General features: G+C 38.1%; 3 protein-coding genes across 4 annotated transcripts; 1 reads left to right on the top strand and 2 right to left on the bottom strand.

The window, feature by feature from the left end:
- The first annotated feature begins 244 nt into the window (after positions 1-244).
- On the top strand, positions 245-3,405 carry LOC133868505 (ras-related protein RABA1f-like). Its single transcript, XM_062305415.1, has 2 exons — positions 245-645; positions 2,743-3,405. The coding sequence occupies exons 1-2, from the start codon at positions 425-427 to the stop codon at positions 3,173-3,175; spliced, it is 654 nt and encodes a 217-aa protein (XP_062161399.1). The 5' UTR covers positions 245-424; the 3' UTR covers positions 3,176-3,405.
- A 634-nt stretch (positions 3,406-4,039) lies between these two features.
- LOC133867730 (uncharacterized) lies at positions 4,040-7,911 on the bottom strand. The gene is made up of 2 exons (XM_062304496.1): positions 7,321-7,911; positions 4,040-4,592 (listed from the first exon to the last, which is right to left on the bottom strand). The coding sequence occupies exon 1, from the start codon at positions 7,707-7,709 to the stop codon at positions 7,326-7,328; it is 384 nt and encodes a 127-aa protein (XP_062160480.1). The 5' UTR covers positions 7,710-7,911; the 3' UTR covers positions 4,040-4,592; positions 7,321-7,325.
- A 677-nt stretch (positions 7,912-8,588) lies between these two features.
- LOC133868590 (uncharacterized) lies at positions 8,589-16,352 on the bottom strand. 2 transcript variants are annotated; one of them, XM_062305519.1, is made up of 8 exons: positions 15,998-16,352; positions 14,825-14,862; positions 14,569-14,649; positions 14,365-14,451; positions 14,244-14,278; positions 13,943-14,028; positions 8,913-8,978; positions 8,589-8,825 (listed from the first exon to the last, which is right to left on the bottom strand). In XM_062305519.1, the coding sequence occupies exons 1-8, from the start codon at positions 16,062-16,064 to the stop codon at positions 8,791-8,793; spliced, it is 495 nt and encodes a 164-aa protein (XP_062161503.1). In that variant the 5' UTR covers positions 16,065-16,352; the 3' UTR covers positions 8,589-8,790. The 2 variants fall into 2 exon arrangements, with proteins under 2 accessions (XP_062161503.1, XP_062161504.1); XM_062305520.1 differs by having other exon boundaries at positions 14,365-14,448.
- Between the last annotated feature and the right edge of the window lie 3,988 nt (positions 16,353-20,340).

Raw genomic sequence — 20,340 nt, 5'->3', positions numbered from 1 at the left:
TTAATAGATTGATAAATCTCACTGTCTGTCCCAAGATAACATTGAAAACTAATTATTTCAATAAAAAAAAAAAAAAAAAAAAAAAAAAAAAAAAAAAAAAACTAGAAAACTAATAAAGTGGACACGTGGACACGGGGTTAAAAACAAAGTTGAAAGAAATGCAAGTAACCGAAGGTTCCATCGCCGGTAAAAAAAAACTGAAAAAGTTAAATTAAATTTACCAAACCATATTGCCAACTAAGAAACCCCATATTTCCAGCTCGCTCTTCGCAGACTCTCTCTCTCTCACCAGGCCACCGGTTTTCACACAAACACACGAGGAATGCTTCATTGACACCAAAACGAATTCCCGGAAAAGCAAACTTGCTGCACAACAATTTTCTCTCTTTCCAAACGGATTTTAAAGAGAGTGCTTGTGCAGGAGATGGGGGCGTACAGATCAGATGATGATTACGATTACTTGTTCAAGGTGGTGCTGATCGGGGACTCGGGTGTGGGCAAATCGAACCTGTTGTCGAGGTTCACGAGGAACGAGTTTAGCCTGGAATCCAAGTCCACAATTGGGGTCGAGTTCGCCACGAGAAGTATTCGGGTCGATGATAAGGTCGTCAAGGCCCAGATTTGGGACACCGCTGGCCAAGAAAGGTTCTCTCCCATTTCGTGTCTCGCATTCTCTTTCGTGGATTTTTTTTTGGTTTTTTTTGCTGTGGATCTTGAAATTGCATTTGGTCTTGAATTTTGGGAGTTTCATAGATCTTGAAATTTCCTTAGATATTGTTACATGTGGTTATATAATTTATATGGATTTCATGCGGCTTGCATTTTTCTTTCGTTTACACTTTTTTTTGGTTGCGGATAAAATTGAGGGAAAGAGAAGAAATGGCAGTTGGGGTTTGTAAGCACAAAGGAAACTTTATTAACTTAATAATTGTGCAAGACTTAACTGGGTTTTTTACGATTTTCTATATGGAACCGATATGTAGCCTTTACAAGACAAATGAAAACACATTATGTTACTTTCTCTTGTTCTGACATGAATATTTACTTGTCATGGAAATCAGTTTTCAGGGCTTTTTTTTCGATATTATATATTGTTGGTGGCATTGTTGCATAAAATTCTTGTTCATATAGGCTGGATCCATTAATGACGACCGTCTTTATAATGTAGTTACTTGGACAAGTACTTTTTGGCATCATCATTTTACTTTGATTTTTGAATGTCTATGGTTGATCACTGGCCGGTGCAGTCTGGATTTGCGTTGTTTCGAAAGACTGAATCAAGGCTGTTGCTTGCTGGAACAATCAGCCTAATTGCATCAATGGATGTCTCCAAACCAAACTGATCTGCAGTTACGAGTGTTGAAATTGGTCGGTTAGAAAAATTCCACAATTAATACTGTTAGTTTGGCTGTCAGTTACGATTGTCGAAAACTGGTATATAACAACCCTATCGAAAACTGGTATATAACAACCCTATCGACCCTACTAGGTCATATAAACACTTCATTTTCTCTTAGGGTGTTTCTCAGATGCCTCTCTTCTGCCAGCCTCTCCCTGCGTCCCTGCATTCCTCTCTCTTTGGGACTCTGCCACTAGCCCTTTCTTTCCGACTGGCACCGCCAATTGGCACTCCTCTCTCATGGCCCCAATCTCCCTCATGGTCCCCTCACAGCCCCAAGATTTCTCTCACTCTCACTCTCTCCATGCTTCTTGATTGGGTTTACTGAAACAAATGGAGACGGCTTATTCTAAAAACCCTCTCATTGAGTCATTCATAGGGTTGATCAAGGTGTCGAAGAAACCGACAGCGCAGTGTGTTTTCGGATATTGAGGTCATTTTTCTTATGAAACCAAAATGACTTACTTCAATTAAAACCCATTTCCCACTCTTTTGAGACCTCAACCCTGCTCGTCAGTGTGAGTCAATACATCACTCACCTTCTGACTTAGCCTCTCTTTTTTGAGTTACCTCATTCCCTCTCGCTTTCATGCCTTGGCTTTATCCCTCCCAAAATCTACATCTAGTTGCCCAACCTTGTAACCCTAGATCTTTTTTCTATCCTCTCTCGCCTGATCTTTCATCCCCCTCCTCCCCTTCATGCCTCCACACCAAGCTACACACCCCAATCACTCCCTGACCCGGGCCTGCTAAGCCAACAAGACCGCTATTCATGGCATTGAGTTTGCTAAGCAAACTGACTTGGAGACGTCCTAATTTGGGTTCAAGAGCGTCCCCCCCCCCCCCCCCCCCCCCCCTTCTCATATTTCCCTTCTAATCCTGTTTGTTTATTTCCTTGAGTATGTAAGTTGTTTAAACTAGAATCATTGTCGCGACTAGACTGTTAGCTTCAAAACGAATTGTCCTAGTATGAAACTGTTTTTCCTTTCTTGTTCAGCACTAATTAATTTTCTCATGTTATTGCTTGTGGTGGAACCCATGCTAGGGTCTTCAAAATGATTATGGATACAAAATAGGGAAAAGCAAGAATGATCTTTAGTCTTGAGGTCATCCTACAATCTAGCAGATAGCTTCCAATACAAACCCCAGCCAATATGGGAACAAACCACAGCCCATGGTTTATTCATAAAAAATAAAAAATAAATAAAAATCCTAACAAAGTTTAAAACTAGCAGAATCATCTTTTGAGGGCCACTTCAACTTGGGTGCATCTTGCTATATTTAGTTGGTTGGATCATAACACTTGAATATATTCATCTTATTTCACATTTTCTCTGCTAAAGGTATCGTGCAATCACGAGTGCCTATTATCGAGGTGCTGTGGGTGCTTTACTAGTCTACGACGTTACCCGACATGTTACATTTGAAAATGTGGAGAGATGGCTGAAGGAGCTTCGGGATCACACTGATGCCAACATTGTGATCATGCTTGTAGGAAACAAGGCAGACCTGCGGCACCTGCGAGCAGTTTCCACTGAAGATGCCAAGGCTTTTGCTGAACGAGAGAACACCTTTTTCATGGAAACATCTGCCCTTGAGTCTATGAATGTTGAGAATGCATTCACGGAAGTGCTGACTCAAATTTATCATGTTGTAAGCAGGAAGGCCCTTGATGTTGGGGATGACCCAGCAGCCTTGCCCAAAGGAAAAACAATCAATGTCGGAAACAAGGATGATGTATCAGCTGTGAAGAAAGTCGGATGTTGCTCTGCTTAAGCATGGAGAGGAGATCTAAAATTTATTGTCTTTGAACTTCTATACCCTGTTCATATCTTTGTAGAGATCAGCTGACTGAGCAAAAGTGCTGTCAATAGATCATTTATTGTTTGAACGTTATGCCTTGGAAACGAGAGAGAACTTGTCTCTGTTTGCTTAAATCTTAGAATCCAAGATATACGATTCCTGTTAACTTATTTTCATTAATTATTTGCACTTCCTGTGTTCCATTTTTTGTATTACTAGAATTACTAAGCTGCTTCCATTTAACGTCAAGTATTGCTGTTTTGGGCTATAAATGTTCAAAGACTGGCTTTCATGGAACATAAAAATGATAATCCTTCCTCCTATTTCGTGTGCATCTTGGACGGGTACTGTAAACACCATAGCGTCTTTTATCATAGATTAATGCCGGTGGATCAATTCAACTGCTCAAGTTTGATCAACAAGGACCAACATCTATAGATATTTGATCAACAAAAGCTTCCTTGTAAAAATTGATATACAGTACTTACAAAAAAAAAAAAAATTTGATATATAGTAATATACCAAGGAGTTAGCCGAACCCTATATTCGCAGGAGACAAACTAGTTTAAGACAACCAAAAAGATCAGTGGTGTTTGATAAACCTTTTTCAGAGGTTGTGTTTTAGTATCATAAATGTAAAATGAGTATTGAATTTTGTGAGTGAAAAGTGAAGAAAGTTGTTTGTAATGTTAACTTTTTTTTGGATAGAAATGAGAGGTTTATCAAACAAGTTCATTGTTTTTGTTTTTATTTTTCCACTTTTCATGAGCTTAATACTGGATTATAAATTTTTCTGAATTCAATAAAAAATAAATAAAAATCAAAGAACCCCCAAGCTGGGATTGAAACCTTTTCAGGAAAAGATGATCATCCTCCAAAAACACTTCAGCAACAAAAGAAACATAAACCTTTGATAGGACACCCTGTCGTACAGATGCTCAAGATAAAAGTAATGTTACACGCACTCTCACTTCTCCATACTCTTAGGTGTCTTTTAAAACCACCATTGGATTAAAATCTAATAAAGATCCATATCAAAACCAATGGTGGTATTAGATTTTAATCCAATAGTGGTTTTAAAAGCCACCTAAACGTGTGGAGAAATAAGTGTGAAGAAGTGAAATTGTGTGAACATTACTCCTCAAGATAAACATACAGTATCAGAAAAGCGGCATATGGCGAACTGAAATTTGAGGACCATCCACAACATTTATGGTCCACCACCCCACAAACAGATCTATCCCGTTACTTGGAAGTGAACCTAGTACGTATGATACCTTACCAAAAAAAAAACAACGACAACAAGAACACTTTGAAGACACTGTACACCAAAACCAATTGAAGGTTCAGCCGGAAGACAAACGGATTGAATGGCTTATGGCTGTGGCATCTGCAATCATAAAGTCCATCATAAATCAGTAATATGATAACATGCATATGAATAAAGTAGCATGAAGAGCCATAATATTGCACATGATGTAGCAGTTATATTAAATGCACAGAAAAAACTTAAAGCAGAGTTAGGGCTTGTTCTTCTGCAACCTATTTCCTAAACATTACATCGGAGTTTTTCTCTACAAGTTGCAGTATAGACCTGCTTAATTTTATGGAGACCAAAAGACCATTTCTATTCTAAAGTATGACCATTAAAACATGGATTTGGCGATGCAGGAAACAGGATGGAAAGAATCTGCAACTGAGGGTGTAACCAAAGTAGATATCAGAGTAAATCAGATAGCATAAATTAAGACGAAGACCTGAAGTCAGGTCTATCCTGTTCAAGACGGTCTCTCTCATGGGACATGCATCGATAGTGATTTTGTATGCTCATAAGGTTTCTCTTGGTTGTTAGCATGAACTGCATAAAGTCCCTTGTGCAAAGAGTGAATTTTCTTCGAGTAAGTTATGATTACTCACTCAGACATGCAGTCAGATAGCTAGAGAGTGATAATTGACTGCCATTTTAAACACCAAGCTTGAAAACCCATTTCAAAGCATAACAAAACAATAACCAGTATAAGTGATGCTTTATGTGAATTAGTTATCTCATAAGTTGACTGAGTTGTAGAAAATGGAACCCAACCCTCATCCTACTAGTAGGGTGACAGCACAAAAATACTGGAGAATCCTTTGTACTACCGCCTCACCATAACATAAGGGAAGAAAGAAGAAACAACTTCATGAAGAAAGGTAAATTGTCTGGGGAGGAATAGAGTTGCTCTCTGCATCACCAGATATTTTCTAAGATCTTCATCAGAAGAGCAGTACGATGAAATAGATAGTCAATGGAGAAAATGAGACCAATCACTCATAATATTACAGAACCTGCATGAAAATGGTTAATTATATATCACGGTAGACAGAAAACTCCTCACGCTGTCAAGAAGAGGATGGATGCCTGCATCCACTGCTTGTGCTTTCAAATGATTCATGTATAGTGGCACCCTCAAATTCAAGACGGGTAGCAGCAAGACTTCAAGTTGTAAACAAGTTTCGGCCCTTAGATTCAAAGTGGTATAATGCAACATAACATCGAGTCATTGACCTTTCAAAACCTATGATGTTTTCAGCAGGACACAAAGTATTCCAATTTAAAGTGGTATAAGGGTGGTAGGGTTACCCTCATTAAGAGCACTATTTCCAATTTACCTACGTATTTCATGTCTCTCTTTCCTCTCCCCACGGGTGTTGCAGACCCCGTATTAAGAAGCTTCAACGTTATTTCTTATGGAGTGGGCTAGGCGATGAGTTCAAATATCACCTAGTAAGCTGGTCCAAGATTTGTTCTTTGATCTCTGAGGGAGGATTGGGGTCCGGACTTGTTGATGTTCAATCCCGCTCTCTTAGGAATATAGCTCGGGCGCTATTGGTATGAGAAATAGGTCTTCTGAAGAGTTGTGTTGGACTCTAAATTTCACAGTTCGAGGGTGGGAGGTGCTCTAATGAGCCTCTAAGGGCATATGGGGTGGGATTATGGAAGAAATATTAGGAAGGGTTGAGGGAAGTTTTCAAGTTACTCTAGATTTGAGGTAGGAGAGGGATTCAATTTTAAATTCTGGCATGATTGGCATGGGGATATGACCCTAAATGATGTAGTTTTCCAGTTTTATTTGGTATTGCGTCTGCAAATGATGCTGTTGTTGCGGCTCACATGGAGCTTTCTAATGGATCCAACAAGCGGAATATAAGCTTTACTAGAGCGCTCATGATTGGAAGGTGCATGTCTTTGCCCCGTTCTCCAGAGTGTTATATTCAGTTAGAGAAGCTTTGGCGGATCCCCTCCAATAGAGAATGGTTCAATGTAAGATCTTTCTTTAGTGTATTGGGTTGTAATGTTAGCTTCTTTTTCCCTTGAAAAGAGTGTTTGGCAAACTAAAGTTTCCTCGAGGACGAGCTTTTTTGCTTGGTCAGCAGTCCTAAGAAAGATCTTTAACCATGAACAATCTTAGAAAACGGCATATCATCGTGGTTGATAGGTGTTGCATGTGTAAAAGGAACATGGAGTTTGTGGACCATCTTCTACTCCATTGTGAGGTCGCCAGTGCCTTGTGGAATATTTTCCTCAATCGATTTGGGCCGTCTTGGGTTATGTCTAGAGAAGTAATTGACTTGGATGCTTGTTGGTAGACTGCTGGCAACACTTAAAGTGTTGTTGTGTAGAAGATAGTGCATTCGTATCTTTTATGGCATATATGAAAGGAAATGAATAACATAAGTTTTGAGGACCGCGAAAGTACATTAGAAGAGATTAAGTTTTTTTTCCTCAAAGCTTTGTTTCTTTGGACAATTGCTTTTATTTCTCCAATGGTGATTAGTTATCATAATTTTCTTGTCCTATTTCTCCAAGTGTTTTTTCTTATATACGTCCTGTGTAGTTAGGGCCCCTTACACTCCTAATGATATTTCAATATCTTGCAAAAAAAGCTATTCGAGAAGGACCAATTCAATCTGAAAAATCTGTAATGGGGATTACCATTTTCCCAATCCCAAAATTCGATTTTTGTTTTCGAAAGAAAACCAGCAAAAGCGTCCTCAAAGCCCATAAATTACCAGAAACCCAGAACCCAAAATCACCAATTAAGAACAACTGAACAAGAATCAAAGACAAAAGAACTCACCCACTTCATCGGCGAGCTTCCTTGGCATCATCGGTTGAGGAAGAAGAAGAAGAAGAAGTGGAAGGCTCAGGGGGCTTATCTTGGAAAGAAGACAGGGGATTGGAGCCCTTGATGTACCAACCGAGGGCGAAGAAGGAGAACCCGGCCAGAATGGCGGTGCCCCAGGCGTGGGAGTACCACTTGCTGTACTGTCTGATGGCGAACTTCCATTGCTCTCGGAGCGTCGCCGGGTCCGGGTTCGTTGTCTCCCGCGGGTTCGGGTACCTGACCTTTTGTCCCGAGAAGTTGGCGTCTTTGCTGGTGCGGCCGTTGCCGGGAATCCTATCAGAAGAAGAAGAAGAAGGTGGCAGGTTTTGAGGCTTATTGGGGTCTTGGTGGTGATCAGTCATGGTGGGTACTCTTGGTTTTCTGGAGTTTTGAGATAAAGATTGATTTTACTTGCGTACAAAGGTAGAACCGAACCGAAGTTGTATGAAGTGAACGTTGTGTTTGATGTGCCACCTGTTTCCTCACTTGGGGGACATATGGCCGCCGCCTCTCCTTCAACTCTTCAAATCTCTACTTCATCAACACTCTTTGGATCAACATCAATTCAAGTGAGATTAAACTTTATAAACCCCTTCTAAAAGGAGATAGACAGATCATTTTGGGATAAGTCCTATCCCTTTACCCATTATTTTTATTTATTTATATTTTTGTCCCAAGATAACAAAAGCTAAAGGCTTATAATTGGCCAAACATGCTTTCTCTCAACTTCAATTTACAGGCACAATTCATATTTGCACTTCAGGTTGAAGTCGTGTTAATAGAACATAAAATTATAATCTGACTAAATTAATTAATGGGTCAAACTCTTCAATTCTAATTCGCTAATTTTATATTTGATTGATATCGAATTTACGAGTCGTGTCAAAAATTACTAGCCTTAAGTGTAAGTTTGGATCTTGCAGAGAGATAAGTATAAGACTAAATAAGCCAACCATAACCAAACTCATTTAATTTACAGGTTATGAAAAAAATTATCAGCCTTAACTTCAACGAACTTGGTAATTAATTGAAAATTTCCTAGAACTGGAAAGGATAAATATATTGATATGGTAAAAATAATAAATAGTGACATGGCTAAATTCTAATTATTTTCTTTCGAAAAAAAACAAAGTTCTAAAATTTTTATTAATTTTAGGTAACAACATATCTCACCACACCATTGCTAAAAATCTCTCCAAAAAATGGTAGAAGTAGCAAGCATCATCATGAACAGAGACCCCTTTGAAATAAGCAGATCCAATATAGATATTGAAGAAACTCTGTATGATACCACATGCCCACTGCCCAGCATTCTGAGAAAATAAAAACAATTGTTTGGACAAACAATTGCCAACATGGAATAATAATGTTCATTATAAATGTACTAGCAAGTCAAACAAAGAGCATATATTTCTTGGGCAGCACAACTTTTCTCCAGGAAGGTCATTTGCGAGCTTCAGCCTTCTTCTGTTCTTTGGCTGAAACAATTGAAGTATTATCAGATTCAAGATGTTAATGTTATGAAACAAAAGATAAGGCAACGGATAATGGTCTCAAAATTTTACCAGCTTTTTCTTCATCTCGCTTTTTAGCAGCTTCTGCCCTTTGTTGACGAATAAGGGACAAACGCTCTGCAAAAGCAACCAAAATAATGCATTAAAAAGTGAAGTCACAACCAATTATTTTCAAATTGGTGAAGTCATGCCCTTGAGGCTCTCTCTTAGTTATTTATTTATGTATTTATTTAAAAACAAAATTCGAAGCTTCTCTCACTTACTATTTTTTCGCAAGTGAGATTGCATTAATAAAAGAAAAATTAATACAGAAGAAGAGAGGGTGCAGCACCCCTAACAAAGACCCCACTACAAACATTACATGCAAGAAAAAACCTAACATATGAGAACGGCATGTCGCCTGATAGTTTCTCGGCACACAGGCCAAGAAATGGGCTGTCAGAAAATACAGTTTTTGAGGCAGCCCAGTAGATGAGCTACCTAGAGAAATGCCTACCAAGATGGCAATAGAACTTAGTAGCAACAGCAGACGACAATACTGATAATTACTAGACAGGAGCCACAATACAAGAGAACCATCGCGATGTCCTGCGAAGGAGGTGCTTGACGGTGGACGCTTAGTGGACATTGCATCTGGATCTAGAAGTCTCCATAGACAAAAAGGGGCACAGGATATGGAAATCTAGAGGAAGAAGGTAGAAGGGAACTAATGATCTGCCACAGGAAACAAAAAATAGTGTCCGCACGTGTAGCCCACACATGCTACGGCGGCACATGGGTTGCACTCGCGATGGATGGAGCAGAGGCCGATGAAGATGATGGAGTGGCACATGGGCGGAGGGGACAGATGTGCAATAGATCTAGCTTCTAAGATGCAGACACGAGAAGAAAAAAAGAGAAAAAAGAAGAGGATGAAGGAGAAAGGGAAGAGGCGATGCTCTTCCCTCCTCCCCTGTCTACACTCACTAGGGAGAGAAAAACCTCTCACTAGGAGCTGGAAAGTCTCCACGAGAAAAGAGGAAAGGCTCCAGGGTGAGTGGGAAGACTTGATCAATCATTAGGGGCCACAAGGGGGAGGGAGGGAGGGAAGAGGCGGAGCTATTCTCTCATCCCCCGTCTGCGCTCACCAGGAGAAAAAACCTCTCACTAGGAGCTAGAGAGTCTCCACTGGGGGAGACGAAAGGGAGAGCTCTTACTTCTTGATCATTTTCTCAATTTCTATTGAATCTTAGTCAATAAGCCACCAAGATTCAGTCAATTTCAAGCAATATAGAAGCATGAAAGGAGGTAATAAAAGTATTTGTATCTACAATACAATCTTATTAGTTTGTAATTTGACGAAAAAATTAATTTTACGAGCCAAGTTTTTATCTCAATATTTAAAAATAGGGGAAAGTACACTTTAGCCCCCTCATGTATCCACCTATTGACTTGTGGTGTGGAGATTCGATTCTAAAAGAAGTGTTTCCTGATCTCTTTGGCATTGCTCGGGTGAAGGATGCGTCAGTGGCTGATAATTTGGAGAGTTTGGGTGGGTCCATTCATTGGAATGTGAGCTTTGTTAAAGAGGCTCATGATTGGGAAGTCGATGTTTTTGCCTCTTTCTTCCAGGTACTGGGCGCTACCAAGGTGAACTTTGAGAGAGCTGATTGTCTCAAATGGGTCCCGTCCAAGAAAGGTGTGTTCGGGGTGAAGTCATATTTTGGTTCTATGATGGGTTCTGGAGGAACGTGGTTCCCATGGAAGTGTGTGTGGCGGTCTCAGGCTCCCCCGAGGGCAGCCTTCTTCACTTGGTCTACAGCTCTAGGCAGAATTCTTACCTTGGACAATCTTAGGAAGAGGCACATTATTATTGTGGATAGATGCTGTCTTTGCAAGAGGGATGGGGAATCAGTGGACCATATCCTTCTGCATTGCGATCTAGCCTCTTCTCTTTGGAACAACATTTTCTCCCGCTTTGGTATTTCGTGGGTCATGCCTAGGAGTGTGCTTGACTTAGTTGCTTGTTGGTGGAAGTCTGGGAGATCTGGGAACGCTACTACATGGAAGATGGTGCCTATTTGCCTTCTTTGGTGTATTTGGAGAGAGAGAAACCTTAGGCATTTTGAGAACCTAGAGAGCTCCCTAGAGGAGGTGCTAGAGTTATTTCTCCATACCTTGTATGTCTGGTCGATGGCTTATCTGTACCCTTTATCTATCAGCTTTGCTGAATTTCTTGCTTCTTTTTCGCTTTCTAGTTAGGTGTTTCCTGTTGTATACTTCTAGTGTACGTAAGGGCGCCTTACGCTTTCAATAAAACTATCATTACTTATCAAAAAAAAATGTATCCACCTATTGGCAATTTGACGCCCAATGTTTAAAAATTGGTAGATGACCCCCACTGATATAACCAACTTTGGCACTTAAACCCTTCCGTCCACTTAGTCTGTCAAAAGTAACAGAAAAGAGGTCACGTGCCATGCACATGACCTTTTAAAGCCTAACTTTCCAAAATCACCCATGCTTCTATTCAAAACACGTTGTTTCATTTAATGGCCAAAACACACCGTTTCATTTAGGCTTTCTGTTGCATTCTGAGCGGACCCCATTGTTTTCTCATCATCCTTCTCAGTTTCCTTGCTGTTTGGGGCTGGATAAACAGGGCTGGTGCCATGCATGCTTTCAACGGCAACACTATCTACGTGGTGAATATACACGACGTGGAAGATATAGTGGTCCTGAGAGTAGGCCACGTCGCTGTCCTCTCCCCTCAGAATCCTCTCCTCCTTTCCTTCTCATTCACATAGTTCGGGTCCTTGTCGATAGCCGGCGGCACCCCAATTGCTCGCTCTCCACCAGGTCATCGGGACCCCCCCACCAAAATTCACAAGAACAACCAGACAAGGGAGGGGAGGTTTCTATTTTTTGGCTTTGTTCGTGGTCCACAAACTCAATATTCTTTCCATAACCTGCAGCACAAATCCCGTTGAATGAAGATTGTTTTCTTTCCAAAACATGGATCGAACCATGCAAACCTGGTAGCATCAAGACGGTTTTCTTAAGCATTAAGAGCAGCACCAAACATGGCTTGCAGCAGGAGAGACGCGTGTTTTCCATAACTGGCCCACCGAACCAAGCTGTGCAGTCTTTCCATATGATGGGCACCAAAACGTGATGCCCATCATATTACTACTCATTAATTATTATTATTATTACTACTTTGACCATGAAGCTTGGGACCTGTTAAGGCCTCTTACCCAAATGGTGCTGAGCTGGAACTGGTTCAGGAAAGTTAGGAGAGAGCAGGATCACTACCCTCCATGTTGGATCCTCAAGAGAATGAACAAAAATATCAATTTACGAGCAGAGCCCATGCAGTTACAAGTTGCATACAAATGAATCAACCTGTTCTGCACACGTGTATTTAATCCTGCTTCAGTCTGCGACTTGGGATTGATTAATTGAAAAAGAACCCATTTCGCAGACTGACGCAGATGGAACCAGTTGCAATGGCTGAACTCATCTAAGGGGTTCTTGGTCTCCAACCAGACTATAATCAAAAGCTGGAGGATGACAAGGAAAAAGATCACATGGCAATGTTTCGGACAACATGAGATATCGATATTAATCGGCCAATGCAAGGTCGCGGACAATGGAGTAAGCGATTTCTTGAATTGCAGTTTAGGAGGCTGTGATGATCAGACTGAGTCAATCATCAAGCTCTTCATGGAGTCTGGGTTCTGCTTGCAGCCTCTAGGAATAGCCCAACAAGAAAATCAGTGTTTGCTTGCCACAACACTCACTTATGATTTCGCATAAGTAATAGTTAGTGCATTGTCATTGTCTGCTTGGTTCTTCTACCAGAATACCAGAGGCTGCAAAATAGAATTTTGTAGACACGTGCATGTGCATGGAAGCCAAGTGTAACACGTCCATGTGATTATACATGTTGTGCCGTCAATCACCACCATGCCATGCGTGAAGTGGTTGATGAGGATGATCCTGTCACGTGGCGTTATGGGTGATTATGCATGTGGTCCTCAGTTCCCAAGCAAACATCGCTAAGAGAGTAGCTTCAGTGGTTTACAGAGCCTCCCCAATATGGAAAAAGCAGAGGGTCGCCGCCGGCACCAATCAGGCTCGAAGATATATAAGTCTGATGGAGGGTAAAAAAGGTCTTGGTTTTTGGGGGAACCATCGTTGAGGAAAGAGAGCTGGTCTTAGAGCTGAAAGTCAATATTTGAAGAGGAAGACCCAAGAGCTAAATTGTTGGGACTAATAACATTATCTGGGTTTTGAAGTTCATACAAAGCTGCCCAAGTAGTTGAACTAGCAGAAGAAGAATAATGGTTTGGGATGCTTAAAGGAGGAGGAAGAGGATGATTAATCCCACCAAGAAGCCTGTTAGGAGAGAAAGTACTTTGCCTGGTTGAGAGAAAAGGAGATGATGGAGTTGAAGGAGCAGACAGAGTGTTCGAGGAAAGTCCCAAATCTTTCCAAGCTTTGAGAATCACTAAGTGGACAAGAGCCTCTGAACAAGGGCCCATCCTAAGAACCTCTATGAAGATCCCAGCCATGATCGGTATGTATTAGCGTGAGTGTGAGAATGTGGTTCACGAGATATTGGTACCCAAGCTTCACATATATACTTTAGCTTGACGGAGTTGGAAAAGTACAGCAAGATTGGAGGCATGTTTGCTCTCAAAGAGAGAGAGAGAGAGAGAGATTGGGAGAGCTAGCTAGAGGAGTTTTGGTTGGGATATAACCAGGTGGTGCGAGGAAGGGGGAGGGTGGGGATCGAAACTCACCGTTTTGAACACTGAGGGTAATTTTGGAACTTTGGCCTTTAAGTGGTCACATGCCTTGCATGTGACCTCTTTGCCGTCTCTTTGGACGGAAGGGTTTAAGTGCCAAAGCTAGTAATATCAAGGGGGTCATTTATCAATTTTTAAACATTGGGCATCAAATTGCCAATAGGTGGATACATCAGGAGGTAAAGTGTACTTTCCCCTTAAAAATAATATCCATAACCTACATTACACAACACCAACTTAAAACCGACAATTAGAAGTGAAAAGGAGTAGTTTATCATGATCTATTACCTAAATCTTTCTTAGCTTGTTCTGTTTTCCCCTGTTCTTGCAATTTCATATATCGCTCATGAGCTTTCTGTTTCTCTATCTCCTCTCTGCATGATACACAAAAGTAGATGATAAATACAATTGCATTACATGCAAATCTGTTAAAACTATAAAGAAGTATGTACTCCACAGAAGCTGTGTCATAGGACTAAAAAAGAATCAAAGAAAACCACAACTCCCTTTTTAAAAGAAAAAATGAACTCCCACTTCGAATCAGAACATAAATTGACCTCTTGAAGAACAAAAGTGACCATTCACAAACCTTTCACGCCTTGAAAGTTCAGTTGTTTTCCCCAACTGCATAGGAAGAAAAAACATTAGTTCTTTTTTTTGGCAGAAGTTAATAAATGAAAGAATGCACAAGAAAATTTGGTGGAACTTACATCAATATCTTTGGCTTTCAAGGACTTTGGCTTTACCAAATTAGGATTTTCAATCTGAATAATACCTTGAGTGCCTTTCAGCTTCTGCTAAAAATTATTTGAGAAAAAAAAATGAATTTCATGTTGATGAGCAACACCCATAAAACAATCAAAAAAATAAGTGCAAAAAACCCATCAACATAAAAGCTGGTCATTATTACTAACTTCATTATTTCCTTCAGACTCTTCTTCAGATCCTTCTTCCGATTCTTCCTCAGATACTTCCTCTTCATATTCAGCTTCTTGCTAATTACATCAAATTTATGGCAAAAGAGATGCATAAGAACATAAAACAACTCAATAAAAAACAGGAAAGGCAACCTATTCCATAACAGACTCTTGTTGCAGAATCAAGGGCTTCAACTAATCAATAATCTGTGTTACTACAAAATGCGTGCGAGAGAGAGAGAGAGAGAGAGACCTTTCTAAAAGTGCGAGGACGGGAAGAAGTACCAGCAACTGCAATCATTAAATCACAACAAAGAATATTTGAAGTCAGCAAGATGAAATTTTACCCACCACTAAATTATTCATCAGAAAAAAAAAAAAGAAAAAAAGAAAAAAAAAGCATTATTAGGTTAGAGTTCTTCAGTTTCACATATATACATATTCTAAGTTCTTAGCTTCCACGTGAAGTTAATGGGAAAGAAATTACACTAATCTGTAATGACCATGAAGCAGGCGTTCAGATCATACCAGGAAGCACTTGCACGTGGTACTTTCACGTTACTTTTTACTCTACCCTAATTCTTCCTCTCCTCTCTCTGTCAAGAATAGAATAAAAGTGGGGCTCTTACTTAAAGTAGTTGAACTTTTAGAACCATATTCTTTCACTTCCTATGATGTCTACCAAACCGTGTTGACACCCAAGATAAGAAAAGAACGGCAAAAACAGTGCCAAATGTCAATATCAACAAAAGCAAGAATCTCCTCAACATATATTTGACAAATTCCACAAGCACAAATTCAGTCCTTTTTTCTTTGTTACTGTCTTAAGAATATCTAATAAATCATAATCCTCTATTATCTCGCACTAGAATGCTTTATTGAATACGTTTATCTTATTCAAAGCTGGTTCTCTTATCCCACTTCAGCAAGTATGTTGACAATTATCACCAATCCTTAGTAGCAACATACAAAATTATTACTCGGTGATCAACTCAGACATCATTTCAAAATTTACAAAACATCACAAACTCTTATTAATTCCGCCTAATTTGAGCAATAAACGAGTTCTTCCTCCCATATCCTAGTAATAAATTTCGATATCTTTTAATCAACCAAACAAATCATCAAAATTCAGTTAAACCATTCAGAAAATACAAATTGGGAACAATACACAAAGCAATTGAAATTTCAGGAAACCACCCAATTACTCGCCCAATGCAAAATTTTTTTTCCTTATAAGTATTCACTCAATCCCGATCTAAACCCCAGAAAATTAACAAAACTCAACCGAAAAAAAAAACCCTAATTTTCTGATTGGTAGTTAGAAACAAAATCTAAAACTGCCCATATGCTAATCATACTAAGACCAGAAATTTTCTAGGGAACCAAACGGAAAAGTAAAATTAGGGTTTGGTGTGGTGCTCACGCATCTCCTCCGGAGTGGAGAACTGGCGCTTCCCAGTGGGCTTGTTCTTGAACTTTCCTCGTCCCATCGTTTCGAGAGACAAGAGTCAGAAGGTGAGGGTGATTCCCGCTCAGAAACCGATCCGATGAGAAGCTACTTTTGGTCGTCAAGCAGTTTTGCTAGCAGATGATTTCTTTCCTTTTATGGTTGTTCTGTTTGGGTGAACAGAGCTTCACAGTCTTGTTCCTTGGGGGAAAAGGCTAAAAGAACCCTATATATGTTCTAATTCTCTGCGGCGTGGTGTGGAGGGGAAATTCTACAGGGTAACTGATCGGATGTGAGAGACAGAGAGAGGGGCATTCAACTTTCTGAGTCACTGGGTCCAACTCTGACTATGATTCCCTTCGGTTCTGACCCGCTTGTTTGTAATGGGCTTGAGTTTAGCCAACCCTAGCCCACGAAAAGACTACCACTAACTTCAATAGTTCTCCAAAATATATTAAAAAAAAAAAAAAAAATCTATAATTTTTGATATTTCATTACTTTTACAAAAAAAAAAAAATCTAAATTTTAAAATGTGTCAATTTAGAGTATTTATCTTTTAATTTTTTTTAATTTCAATCATTCGTTAGAATTTTCCGTTAAATCCTATCACAATTCCTAAAATACATCTATGTTTTTTTTTTTAAAAAAAAAATTATAAAATTTCTCAAAGATTCAGGTATGAGTATTTTTAAAAATTTCATTAAATTCTAACCAATGCCTAATTCCTAGTAGTTTTTTTCTAAAAACAAAAAAAAATGGGTATTTTAAAAATTTTGACATGATTTAACTGAAAATTCTAACTAATAGTTGAAATTGAAAAAAATTGAAAGATGAATATTTTAAATTGACACTTTTTAAAGTTTGGACACCTTTTGCAAAAATGATATAAAATCATGAGTTATAAATAAAGTTATTAAAAAAAAAAGAGTAAAATTTATCCTATACTTTTACTATCTTTGTTTTCAGTAATATATACTCCTTTCTTCAAAAAAAAAAAAAAAAAAGTTATATATATGCTCCTAATTGCGTCTTAGTAATTCAAAATAATTTATTCAGGAAAAATTAAAACCAAATCAAGATAGCAAGCTATTCTCGATGAAACCATTGAAATCTTTTTTCTTTTTCCCTTTTTTTTTTTTTTGAAAAAAAAAAAAAAAAAACTTTTGGTTTGGAGAATTGATATTCATCAATTATTTCCTTAGCCATTTGCAACATATTTTCCACATTACTTGATTTTGTTTTGGTAGCACTTCGTGACCATGGAATGTGGATTAAAAGCTCCCAAATTGTAAACAATATTATTTGCATGAATAAGTATTTCGTCCCAACATAATAAGTTTTAGTAAGTCTATCTAACTCCATTTATGACTAGCAAAGATGAAAGTTGATGTTATATGGTATTAGAATTTGCATCCTAGAGGACTTTATCAAGATATAATATCTCATAAAAAGTTATCTCGACTCTATCTTATCTTAAGGTATGAGTAGTTTGATTAAATAAGGATCGTTGTAGTTATCGATCTATCTAAGTCAGTATTTTAATTATCTATAGCACTATGGTGCATAAATTATTTAGTAGTAGGTTTCTATTGTTTATTGTGAGAGTTTATCTCCAAGTCTAAGTCTTGTATTCTTTCTATTTAAACGATGTCATTGAATGAATAAAGAAGCAGAAATTAATCTTAAACACTGTGTTTAAAAAGATTTAAGTTCCTTCAGAACTTAATAATATACCTTGTTCCATGTTCGATAAATCATTCACGTAACAATTGACACCTTTTCTTTTGTCGCGTAAAAATTCAGGAGTTCGAAATGTGATATTTTAAAGCCCTAGCAAGAGTTTAAAAAGTGATTCCATGAACATGGGCTATATATGATGAGAGTAACGGGAGACTCCAAGAAAAAAATTGGGGCAACGTAATTCTCTTTCTGTGCCCTAAAAGTTGACCTTATGTCAACTACATAGAGATTCCCCTTATTTCGTCGAGGCTTAGAGAGGCAGATTGTTTGATCTTGGTTGAAAAAATTGTGAGTAGAGTTAAAAGTTGGACTTGTAATTTAAGGTCTCTCCTGCGCATGTAGACTCCAACTCGTTAATTATTATTAGGGTTATGCTTGTGGGCAGATATTAACCGACCGTATTTGCTATCTGCGACTATTATCATTAATTGTATATGCCGATGCAAATAATAATTTTAAGGTATGCCGATGCGGTTATTAACAATATCCACATACCATTTACATATAATATATATTTCTTATATATATATTGTATTTACTAAATTCACTAAAACGATATCGTTTGAGTGTTTAACACCAAAAAGACATTTTGGATTAGGTAGAAGTTATGTTTACATTGGCCTAATTGCTTGTACTGTTTTCTAGTGTAACACTTGGGCAAAAATGCAAAAATAATCTGAAATCAATATATTTTCAAAAAATTAGGACTTAAAAAAAAATAAAACAAGCCAAAACACTAAAAATTGATCAAAATTATTTTCAATATCGTTTAAATAGGCCCTAATAAGGACCTAAAGCATGTTCATTACCTAATATGCAGATAGCGGATAATAACCGCACGAATATAGGTAAAAAAAACATAATGTAGATACAAATATCTAAAAGTAATATTCGTATTTTGCAAATACAATTACTGATATTATAAATAACCGCATCAGTATATATCCCTAATTCAAGTGGTCGTATCTTTTTGTTTTACCCAAAAGGAGTGACAAAGCAAGTGGAGTTGATGCTTAGGGTCTTTCTATGAAAATGGTCCTTAAGGTATTTCATTTAAAGTAATATTAGAGGTACTAAATCTTTTACTAAGACATAGATACTAACCTAGGCCTAACATCACCGGGCATGCAAAACTAAGCCCATCAACTTGGGCAGACCCACATGTTAAGTTAGGGAAAAGCTAGGGAATGTCACAAAAGACTTCCCATCATAGACTTCATTTCCTGCCCTTTTGCTTCATCTATTTGACTCCCTTGCTTGAGAAGAATGGAGAGGATCTTGATACGCATTGGATATAGTATTGCTCTTCTCAAGCAAGGGAGTCAAGCTTTCTCTACTTTTGAAATTGATAGACAACCTAGTTACGTATCGAGAGTAATGTTAAAACTCACTTTTTTGTTATTTTTGTGTCTTTTCAAGAATAACATAGTTTTAAAATCACCATTAAGCTTTCGATGAGTAATTCTATAAGTCTCTCATATGTCAAAGCCACCTCATTTTTTAAAGTATATTATTTCAACAGATTCGCTTAGTTCATGAGTGTGTGGGCAGGGATACGATGCTCAATAACATTTGATTGGAAATATTTATGTAGGCTTCTGAAAGTGACAAGATGAAAAGGGTTAATTTGAAAGTAACAGGATGAGAAAAGGTTTGGTGTAGAGGTTATAGCAGAAATTGGAGAACTCGAAACAGGGTTCATTGTAGTTGAGACAATTTTTGGTAAATGCAATAAGTTCTCCACATAATCTTTAGAGATTTTATGTTCATTATATACATGTGTAACAATGAATTACAGAAGTTGAATGGACATGAAATATCAAAAGACAAATAAGTTATAGAAGTTGAATAGACATGAAATATCAAAAGACGGATTAAGATCCTCTTAGGTTGTTTGCCCAAATTTGAGAAAAACCGGGCCGATGATTGTGAGAGACTACTTACAGAATCTATCTGATCAGATAAGTGGTTTGACAACCCAATTTTTATTTGTTTAAATAAATTCCATAAGTAGTACCTACCCAAATTCTCGAATAAATAATTTAAGAGGGTATGAACTCAAAACTAACTCCAAAAAAAAACTTATTCATTGTCTTCGTTACTTTGATTTGCTTGAGAATATTCCTTATCAACTAACAATTCAATCATCAATATTATATCACATGAAGTTTTCATGGGCGGCGCGAGGTTAGCTGCCAACCATGAGACCATGATTCAACCAAGCATATTACATGTTGGTTATGGAGTTTTGCTTGTAGAGTTCGTATACCATTTCTAAGGACCCAGAATAAATGAAATATTGCAACAACATTCCTTCATCACTCAAATTCAAAATCATGGATTCATGCCTAAACATATTGATTTGGGATTACTTCACTTACCCCTTCATGTTCCAACAATTTTGCCATCATACGTCCCTCGATCATTAAAAAGTTGTAATGTTGGGTTGTCATATTTTAAAATTTTGGAATGTCACTCCTACCATTAGGGTTTAGGGTTAAATCAGACAGTAGATAGGTGAAATGTCTCTTATACCACTGTAAAATTTTAAAAATTACAAAACCAACCTTAAATTATTA

Source organism: Alnus glutinosa, chromosome 5, assembly GCF_958979055.1.
Source record: "Alnus glutinosa chromosome 5, dhAlnGlut1.1, whole genome shotgun sequence".
In the NCBI taxonomy this organism is placed as follows: domain Eukaryota; kingdom Viridiplantae; phylum Streptophyta; class Magnoliopsida; order Fagales; family Betulaceae; genus Alnus; species Alnus glutinosa.
The sequence above is the reverse complement of the archived record's forward strand: the minus strand, read 5'-3'. Positions and strand labels throughout refer to the sequence as shown.